The following is an 11,057-nucleotide window of genomic DNA, read 5'->3' on the forward strand; positions in this document are numbered from 1 at the left end:
TTCAATTGTACATAACTCGTGGATTGGATCCACCAAGAAACTCCTTATGGAATTGAGTGGTGAGTGTTGTATAATTTATGTTTTGATGGTTAAAAGAATTTTTAGTTTTCTAGTAGTTTAACTATATGTGAACTTAGTATTTATAATAAGCCTAGTTTACACTATACAAGATCATTCAACGTACATTAGTAAAGTTGGGTAAAAATACAAGTACCATTTTGAGTTTTTTTTTTTTTTTTTTTTTCTTTTGTAAAAATAATTAATGTACTGTGTTTTGAATGTCAAAAATATGATGTATATAAAAAACCAAAGCAAAAAAATACATTTCTAGGCCTCAAAACCATCAACTCGAGCTGGCTGGAAAAAAATGTCAAGTTTTGATTAGTTTCAACCAAATTTCGGTTTCTAGCTGATCGAAACCTAGGGAAAGCACCGTGTTCTCAAACCTTGGTAGAATTATTGCCCCACATTGGTTTATTCAAGATCTTGGTACCTTTATATGTTTGAGGAGCTCTCTCCACTAAAGGTTTTTAGTTGAACCCTCCAAAATATTGAAGTAAATGGGGGATAAAATTTTGCAGTAGGACTCCCATATTTTACCCAAGGACTATCAAAAAGTTCCAAAGAAATGAAATATTTTTCCAAGCATTTTATGTCCAAAAAAATATATATATATATATAAAGAACTAAAGGGTCTCCACTTTGTTAACTATCAGATTTTTACGGTATAGAAAAAGGGAATTCTTATTAACCCAAAAAAAAAAACTATCGTATTCTACAATAGAGAATACCTAGTTTTCCTCCACCCACAGTGAATGGGTATTTTGGGAAGATACTAAAACCCTAGGATGGTGGGTGACCCATTCTCTATGGGTGGATGAAAACTTTCTGCAAATTGATGCCAGCTCCTTCCATTGCCACATTCCCATTATAAACTTCATCAATTGGCTTAGTTTTAGGGTACTAAATCTGATGATGATGATGATTAGAGTTTAGCTGGCAAATTAAATTCTCATTAAAGAAACCAATTACCACCTCTCAATGAAAAATCAAACTAATCTACATGTGAATGCCTATATATCTCCATGGAGGCAATTTGGGCTGTTGGACTGTCACAGAGTCCAAATTGAGCCTTCCAGACTCAGATTTAGCTATATATATCAAAGCAAATTAGCCTATGAACTGCTTATTACACCAAAGAAACTCTAGCTTTAATTATAGAAGAGGCAAAGTAAACAGATAAATACAAGGTGAAGTACTGAAGTGTAGGGGACCAATCTGATTCCCTTACAGTAATGATTCAAAGCATTCATCCAACTGAAACAGGGAATTCAACCCTAAAAAACATCAAATACGGTAGAGAAGCTGTTTTTCTTTTTACCTGCTTTCAATCAATAATGACTCATAGGGAAGCTTAAGAAGCATTATTCCTTTCTGCCTGGTCTGAAGCTGTTGCAAGTCCTTGCAACATTCGGACGATCTCAGTCGTGTCTTCCAAATAATACTTTGCTTTACTAGGCTTCTGACCAACAGTGCAAGCAAACACTTCAGCTACTGGTGAGAGAGCTGGGCCTTCCTTGGCACTAGTGATTACCTCAAACATGTCCTCATCTGATCGATCATCACCTATGCACAACACAAAATCTGGAAGCATTCCCTTTTCTCTCATTGTTGCTAATAGATTCTCAGCCACAACACCCTTGCTGACACCCTATGTAGTAAGATTAAAAACATGAATAACTTGAGATTCATAAGATTCCTCACTCTTTCCTCTTTTTTGTATTTTACTTTGGGAGGTGGTGTTGAAATTAATGTCATGTAGATAACAGAGCTAGCAGATATATGACATAATAGCTAGTAATTGGTGATGAAAATCAAAGCCACATGATACCATGAAACAGATATTATATTTCTTTCTTTTCTTTTCTTTAACCATCAAGAACATACATGGGAAGGATAGAGGTTGGAAATGAAACCTTTGGTACTAACCTGAGGCTTAACTTCAACAATATGTTGTCCACTCTTCACAGAGACTGGCTCATTGGCAAGAACACTTTCAAGGTGATCAAGAAGTTCTTTAGCTTGACATGACCCAAAATCTGGATCAGCATATTGGTAATGCCAAACAAGTGCACTCTCTTTGGTCTCTATGGATGAACCATCAGTTGCTTCAGTGTACAGCTGCATCACAGGCTCAGCAATCTGTTTCCAATCAAAATCAACAACAGGCACGCAAGTTTCCCATTCCTCATCTTGATTCGGCCTGAAAAGATGATGTTGAAACAGGGTTTACGCATGAAGATTCAAAGAAAATATAGAAACTGAAAAATGAAATAGAATGCAACATCAGATCAAACACTATGAAACTAGTACAACGGATAAATGCAGCATTTGGTAGATCTACTTCGAGAACCCATATGGTTCCCTCAAACCAAGCACTAAATTAGGTTCCCAAATCAATTGAAAAACTAGGAAAAAGTGACAAGGAAAATCAATGTCAATGAGCACAATTAAAACATGTGTACCTCATGAAATAACCATGCTCTGCTGCAATTCCAAGTTTTTTGCAAGAAGAAAACCACTCTGTCAGAGTTTTCTTGTCCCTTCCACTAACAAGGAAGACAACATTCTTTGGATCTCGGCATAGGCTGTTCAAGATGTTAATATTCTCTGGACTTGGTGTAATGTTGATGGATGTCTTTGGCATCATGGTACCATCATAATCTAAGAGAATTGCCCTGTTCTTGGTTCTCTTATAAGCAGAAACTATATGCTCAACCAAAAGTTTCTTGAAATTGGGATCAAGTGCTATTACCCTAAAACCTAAACCAAAACCAATACCCCAGCATCTCCTCCTCTCATGATCCTTACATGTTCTTTGGAGATCTTGTAGAAAACTCTGTGCCCAGTACCCAACATCATGTGTGCTCACGTACCTGTAGTGCTTTTCATGCCGTAATTGCTTCTCAGATTCTGCAACTACTAAGGCAGAATCCATAGCTTCAGCCACTGCATCAATATTCCATGGGTTGACACGGATCGCCCCACTGAGTGATGGGGAGCAGCCAATGAACTCAGATAACACTATCATGCTCTTCTTTGGAGCTGATGGGTCCAGTACTTGCAAGGTATGATCTAGTTTCTCATTTCCTTGCCTGCATATAATGTATTCATAAGGTATGAGATTCATTCCATCTCTCACTGCTGTGATTAGACAACACTCGGCAATCACGTAATACGCAATTCTCTCGTAGGACTGAAGTGGGGTATCAATTAAAACAACAGGATTGTAACCTGGCCTTCCAAATCTTTCATTAATCCTCTTTGCTATGGAATAAGTTTCAGATTGGACCTCCTCTACATCTCTCCCTCTGCCTCTTGCAGGGTTTGCAATTTGAACCAACACAACCTTCCCCCTCCAATCAGGGTGTTGGACCAGTAACTGCTCCATGGCCAACAGTTTTAAGCTTATACCTTTGAAGATATCCATATCATCCACTCCAAGTAAAACCATTTGTCCCTTAAACTGATCCTGTAGCACTGCAACCCTAGATTCAGTCTCAGGAAGATTCAACACAGATCTAAGCTGGCCCATATGAATCCCAACTGGAAGAATTTTAATGCTTACTGTTCTCCCATAATACTCCAGTCCTATGTAACCCCTTTTAGACTGATAAGCAAGCCCAAGCATTCTACTACAACATGATAAAAAGTGCCTAGCATAATCAAAAGTATGGAAACCAATAAGATCAGCATTTAGGAGTGCACGGAGGAGCTCATCTCGAACAGGTAGTGTGCGATATATCTCAGATGATGGAAAGGGGCTATGAAGGAAGAACCCCAGTTTCACAGTGTTAAACCTCTTCCTAAGAAATGTTGGTAACACCATTAAATGGTAGTCATGAACCCACACAAAATCATCATCAGGGCTTATTACTTCCATCACCTTGTCTGCAAATATTTTGTTTACAGAGACATAAGCATGCCAGAGGGACCGATCAAACCTTCCACCAAGATCAGGAGACAGAGGAAGCATGTAATGAAAGAGAGGCCATAGTTGTTGTTTACAGAACTTGTGGTAGAATTTACTGAAGAGTTCTGGAGCAATGAATGCAGGGAGACACTTAAAAGTCTTTAGTAATGTCTGTGACACATTGTCTTGTTCACTTGGTTCAATCTCTTCTTTCAGACAACCAACATAGATGACTTCAACATCTTCTCCAAGGCCATCTTTGAGTTGCAGGAGAAGGGAATCCTCATCCCAACTGAAGTACCAACCTCCATCACCATTAGACCTTCGGTGTGCTCGAATCGGAAGTTGGTTTCCTACAATGATAATTCTCTCCTGAGAGACAGAAGACGCTGCATCAGAGCCAACTTTGTCGCTGTTCTCGTCGTTCAGTTCAGAAATGATACCAGGCACAGTCATAACTCTAGGCATTCTGCCCCTTACTCTACCAAAGTTTGGTGAATCACCAGAGGCAAGGTCAAGAAGGTTGGAATAAGACCTTGAAACCATTACGTTGATTCCTCTGTTTTCACTCTAAGCCAATATGTACAACTAAACTCTGCAAAACTCCATAGACAAGATAAAATCAAATCAGAGGAGTCAAAGAACAGTCAAAATGTTCTTCAGAAAGTAAACCAGATGATGAAAATTTTCTAGTTCCAACAAATTCTAGAGCACAGAGGAAAATCTTTTCACTCTTTTTTGAAAATGGTAGTTCAGAAGAAGCCCAGAACTCCAGAGACCTTCCTCAACTCAATTGATAGATGTAAATTCTGGAGTTGTCTTAAATCCTTAAAACACACCAATGAATTCTTCTAAAAAATAAAAAAATAAAAAAAAGGAAATTAAGAAACAGCCAGAAAAAACCCATCTAGGTTTCCTCAACAGTTCAGTATTCTGAATCTGAACAACTAAAATAGCTTCAAATTTGTAAAAAAAAAACAAAGACTTCTACCGACTCTAATGACAGCGAAACAAAGAAGAACCAGAGTCGAGAAGAAACAATCTATAAAGATTTTTTCTGCTTTTGAAGTAACCCAGCAACTACTTCAACAAGAAAAAGAAGGCAAAAGAAATTAAAAAAAAAAAAATTAATCTCCATAAGATGTTCTACTCTGTTCACACAAATAATATCCCATACAGTTCAATAATAAAAAATGCATAACCAATTTCACTTCAACCCAAAAGAACAAAACTCAGCACCAAATAATGTGAGAGAGAGAATCTTCGCAGTGAAAGGAATGTACCAAAAAAACTCACCATGAACACAGTCACGAGAGGTGTAAAAAAATACGTAAAAGTTGCAGAAAGTTATTTCAGTTTGGAGATAGAAAGATTCTCTTCATTTTTTGTACACACAACACAATCGCAGAGAAGAAAGCTCTGAATAAACGTACAAGGAAATGAATTGAAAGAGAGTGACGTACGCGTAGAAAAGCTTTTGATTCTCTCTCTCTCATGATGACAAGAGAAGGAAACGGTAAACTCCATCAAATCATTGACAAATATATAAGGTAAAAGTTTTTCTAGAAAGACAAATTGTGCAGGAGGTATATGTAGATTCTCATGGAATAATGATATGGCAAATGTCAAGAAAATAGTCCAGAATAAATGATATGTTGAATTTTATACTCAAATTCAGTTATATACTTATTTTTTAAGGGTCCATGGATTAAAATCCTTTTCAAATTTCTGTTGGATTTATGTGTCCATGAAACTCAATTTGGTCTGGTTCTATTTGGTTTATTTTTTATTGAATCGTTTATATATTTTTGTTCAATATTATCATATATGATACAAATTTTTTGAGCATTATGTGTTCGTAAATTTTACTTAAAATGATTGTCACAACTAGGGTTAGGGTTGGACACCCTTATCATATGGTCGTCACATTGGGTATGCCTAGACATATTGATATCGGGGTACGAATGCGAGTGCATATTATGATGTGCATTGGCAAAAAATCTTACTTGTCGATTCCCTCATGTATTACTGTCAGATAGAGGATGGGATAGACATGTGTCACCGAGACCCTATACCTGAGAGGACCTCATCACTATGAAATGTGAACGTATTCTTTAGATCATCAATGACTAAGATTCAAAAGAATCAAAGCCGGTGTTCTGGGAATGCGTGAATATTTCGTGAATGAGAGAGTTGCTCAACACGTCACCATTGTCCGATTAGAGAACATCAAGATAGAGATAGTCTGTGGATGGTCGGATCGAAATCTGAACCCAATATCGTTTTAGAAATGATTTTTGCAAAACCTATTTTACATAAAATGATAGATTATATTTAGTTTTGATTTAAAATATTTTATCGTGTTTTGCGGGATCCGATCATGTACACAGATCGTTCTCGTATGGACATGTCCTATAGAATGGGGTTTGGGAATACATGTGTACATGCCCTAGATTCCTTAATGATGATGTTGATTAGTGGTGGGTTGGTACATAATAATTAATTATTATGTGAAGGTATAATTGGGATTTATAATTAATTAATTATTTATTAAATTTATTGGATAATGTGCTAATTTTTATTTATCCATTAAACATAAAATAATTAATTAATTAAGCATTCCTATTAGATTCTGCTTCTTCACCAATTAGAAGTCCATCAGGTTTAAACAATTCCAAGTCCAATAGGAGAGAGAGAAACAGACTCTCACTAGGTTTTTCTAAACAGGGTTTTGGAAGCCCTGTCTATTTAAACACTCAATAACATGGAGGGGGGGCACCACGTTTTTCTGCCTAGGGAAAATTTTGGTGCTCCCCCTCCTCCACGTTTTTGCTTTCTCTCTCTCTCTCTTCTCTCTTCTTCTTGCTTTCTAGTTTTTGAGAGTTAGGGTTTTGGAAACCCAGATTTGTGCTTGAAGATCTGGAAAGACTTTAGGATTGACTTGGAGAACCTTGGCTGCACCATTGGAGGTTCAAATTTGTTTACCTGATGTGCTCATTGGAGGAAGAACCACTATCTATTGGAGGAGCAATATTTGAGCCTCAACAGGTTAGCAAGTTCTTATCGATTCCTCTAGTTTTTTAATTACATGATTATCATGGGATGTGAAAGAAACCTGAATCGATCTCTTTCCATTGCCCATACAATCTGTTATTGGTTTCCTAGGGTGATCAAGGAGATGATCCCATGGACTGCTATTTGACGACTAACAATTCCTTGATCAACTACCAAGGGGGAGAGGGGTGGGGGGAAGGGAAATGGTGCCTTAATATGGCACAAATGTGACCAGGAGAGTCGAACCCATGACCTCTTGGGGGCTAGCGCTACAACCTTCCAACCAACCGAGCTAGCGGTTTTTCACTTTTGTTTAATAGTTGACATGTGAGTAAAATATCTTGAGATATATCTGATCACAAAATTTCAAGTTTATCCAATTTATCATGGGAAAGGGATAAAGGTTCTCTAAGCGGCTAGGTAGGGTACACTAGCATTTCGGTGTCTATCTCTCCCCTCACATGAAATTACCTCATTGCCCTCCTATGGTTGATATTGTTTTGTCACAATCCATTGGTGTGCTCCCCTACGTTGTTTGCTTAGAGAACCCTCTCCCATTTATCATATTGCAAATACCCAAATATTTGAATCCAACTAGAGATACACTCTTTATATCTACCAAGCTAGGGAAACATCACTCTGTTTCTCACATGAAATTATCTCACTGCCTTCCAATGGTCGATATCATTTTATCGTAATCCATTGGTGCGCTCCCCTATGCCACTTGCTTAGAAAACCTCTTCCGTTTATCATGTTGCAAAAACTCAAATATTTGAATCTAACTAGGGATACACTCTTTAGATCTACCAAACTAGGGAAACTTCTCTCAATAAATACATATATAAGAACATGCATGGAAGCATCATGAGAGGTGAGATTTTCATCGTTCATAAGGTTTGGGGTAGTCATTTCGCCCTCACTATTAGGTGTAAATGGATAACAGAAAATCCGAATCCGATCCGCATCTGTATCCATTTAAGGACATTCGTATTCATTTAGGGATATTCGAAAAAAAAATCCGAATACTCTGATAAAAATCCGAATGCTTAATTATAAAAAATTAAGTAAATAATGATCTTGAGGGTTTTTTAAGGTTCAACATGTTCTACAATACGAAGAAAAGAGAATCATGATCTAAGAGATATGGATTGAGAGTGAAATGTATCCGTTAAGCAGAGGAAAGTCCGGATAACACAAGACAGAGATGTAAATGAATGGTCAAAAATCTGAATTCGATCCGCATCCGAATCCGTTTAAAGGTATCAAGAATACCAGGATCCGAATTGGATTTGTTTACATGTCAATTGTCATACCAATTCGACGGCTGAAAAGCTACCCTAGAAAAAGACTGATCATCATCATTGTTTGTTGACTCTTGATCCTTGATAATCCAAGTTTGTCATGAATAGAAAAGAAAGCTCCATTGCCCCTGTCTCTGGACCCTGGAGCTTATAAGGAAGTGTCTTCCAGTGGAAGAAAATGAATGGTTCTTTAAAGGCTCACAGTGATCTTAGGACACGTGTCAAGCATGGAGGGGTTCAGAGTGAGGACTCGTGAGTTTATTTTCAATTGTCTTTGTTGGCATCAACTTGGATGGACAAGGGGTTGGTAATTTAAGAGTGACACTTACCAATTGTCTGTTGTGTTGAGTAGTGGTTTGACAGGTGGCTGGTCATGATTTAGCCCGGTTCAATTAGATGGACCAATCCGGTTAAATAAGCATGCTCTACTGTTAACCTAAGTCTGCGTACATTATGACCCTCGATGCAACGGTAAGATTGCTCCATTACGATCTATTGGTCGAAGGTTTGAATCGAGAAACAACCTTTCAGCAAAAGGGGAGGGGGGGGTACGACTGTGTATATTATGATTCTTCCTAAATCCCACAATTAAGGTTGTTAAACGGTTCGATTTCGGTTAAATAGTTTGTTTCGATTTAAACCGTTTAATTAAACGGTCTCAATTTTGAAACCATAAACGAATCACTTATTAAACGGTTTCACGGTTCGATTTTGGTAAACAATTTAAGTTTGATTTTGGCATATTTATGTACATCTAAGAGTGTTAAACGGTTTGGTTAAAAGGTCCATTTCGATTTAAACTGTTTAATTAAACGACCTCAATTTTGAAACCGAAACCATAATCAAGCCATTTATTAAACGTTTTCACGGTTTCGATTTATTTTTGATATCCTCACCTTCAATGGTGGGAATTCGTAAACTACATGGAGAACTTCTATTATTGTAGTGGACTATGAATTTAAAAAAGAAATAAAGGAAAAAGTCTAAAAATAAATCTTATATAAATTGAAACTGTTTATCGAAATTGAATCATTTAAATCGGAACTGATAAATCATTTACTAATTGGTTATGTTTTGGTTTTAAAAAGTAAAACCGTTTGTTAGACGATTAGGTTCGATTTTGAACCAGTAAACCGTTGGTTTTGAATCAATTAAAATCAATTACAACATATATTTTGCCAATTATATATATTAACGCAATAAAAAATCAGTTAGTCATGGTATTCTAAATATGCTTTATAGCGTTTAATATAAATTGTTTCTATTTCTTAAGTCACAATTTTAGCTTAAATGTCGTGGTTCAAGCTCAACAAAAATATGTTCATTCTCAAGTGAACCTAAAATTGAAACAAAGTTTTATTCTGTTCTGCTAGATTTCATTATTTGTGTAGTAGTTTTTCTTTTATTTTTTTCTTGCATGTTTCTCGATATCCTGTTAGAGGAGCTCATCTTCTTACTAAAGGAGTTTCTAGATTTAGTTTGTCTCGATTCTAATAGTCCTTGCCACTCTCCATCCTTGTACATTTTTCTGCCGGCCAAAGTTTCTCTGTTGTCGATTTCTCTTAATAAAATTTTTTGCTCTTAACCAAAGAAAAAAAAAAATGTAATATCCAAAAAATATCTACCAATCAATCCGATTACTTCTAGAACGGTGAAAAGCGAGTCGTAGCCGAGTCATTTGGAAACCTGAGGTCGAGTATTAGTTGCCTAATATTTATTTTATTTATTTATTTTGATGAAAGCCTTACACTTTAATAATTCCAGTGATAGACACACATTTCATAAAAATTGATTTAATATCATTTCAGCGAAGACAAATAAATTTACTATCATTTCAGCGAAGACAAATATCAAACATGATTCTTCCACCTGACACCTGTCGTACATAGCAATTGTTGCGTTCAATTGAAAGCAGAGTTGAATGGACAATTCCCTTCACAATCATATCATATCATATGACGTCATGTGATGAAATGTTGTCCACTATCCAATCTAACGTTGATGATTATATCTTCGTTCTACGGTCCTACAAGTTGGTAAATCTTTTGGGATTGATGTGTGATTTATGTGATTTTAAAAATAAAAAAAACAAGAAAACAGAAAAAAAACAATTGATGATTGATGATGATCAATGTTTAAGAGCGCTTGCCTTCATATATAGGAAGGACGAAATGATTGTTCTGTCTCCTATTAAATGAAAAATCTCACCCCCACACTAGTGTAGGGATCATGCAGCCTAGCATTGATCTTTGTCCCTATTTTAATAATTGGGAAAGTGTTTTCTTTAATTACGGTGTTCCTATGCTTGCTCACATAAGGCTTTTTTCTTTTGCCTTTTTCAAAAAAAAATTATTAATAGAAAATTTTATAAAATATTCTTAAGTGAGTAGACATCCCCTATAAGTGAAGGGTCACATGTAAGCGTCGATTAGTTAGGGCATTCGTTGTAAGCAAGCAAGGGTTAGCTAGGGTGTCCCTTTTTAGCAACATGTTGCATTGACATCTGGATGTAGTACTAGGGCATCCCGTATAAGTGATGCACCACGTCGGCGTCTGGATGTGGTTTTAAGTAGGCAAGGGTTATCCCGTTGTGGACGAGTACGAGTAAAGTAGGTAGCCTAAACATAGGATTAGATTATCATCTTGAAACAGTGTATCTTTAACGGGTAAGAGTCTAAAATTGATAAGGAGAAGAAGGATTAAGGTAATCTATATTCAAGAAACTAGAT

The 11,057-nt window shown here is 36.5% G+C and overlaps 1 protein-coding gene across 1 annotated transcript; it reads right to left on the bottom strand.

Moving 5' to 3' along the window:
• Positions 1–1,358: 1,358 nt before the first annotated feature.
• On the bottom strand, positions 1,359–4,522 carry LOC122645674 (alpha,alpha-trehalose-phosphate synthase [UDP-forming] 5-like). The gene is made up of 3 exons (XM_043838996.1): positions 2,526–4,522; positions 1,990–2,263; positions 1,359–1,711 (listed from the first exon to the last, which is right to left on the bottom strand). Exons 1-3 carry the CDS (start codon positions 4,517–4,519, stop codon positions 1,415–1,417), a joined length of 2,565 nt encoding a protein of 854 aa, XP_043694931.1. The 5' UTR covers positions 4,520–4,522; the 3' UTR covers positions 1,359–1,414.
• Positions 4,523–11,057: the final 6,535 nt, after the last annotated feature.

The sequence above is a fragment of the Telopea speciosissima genome, chromosome 11 (genome assembly GCF_018873765.1).
Source record: "Telopea speciosissima isolate NSW1024214 ecotype Mountain lineage chromosome 11, Tspe_v1, whole genome shotgun sequence".
In the NCBI taxonomy this organism is placed as follows: Eukaryota; Viridiplantae; Streptophyta; class Magnoliopsida; order Proteales; family Proteaceae; genus Telopea; species Telopea speciosissima.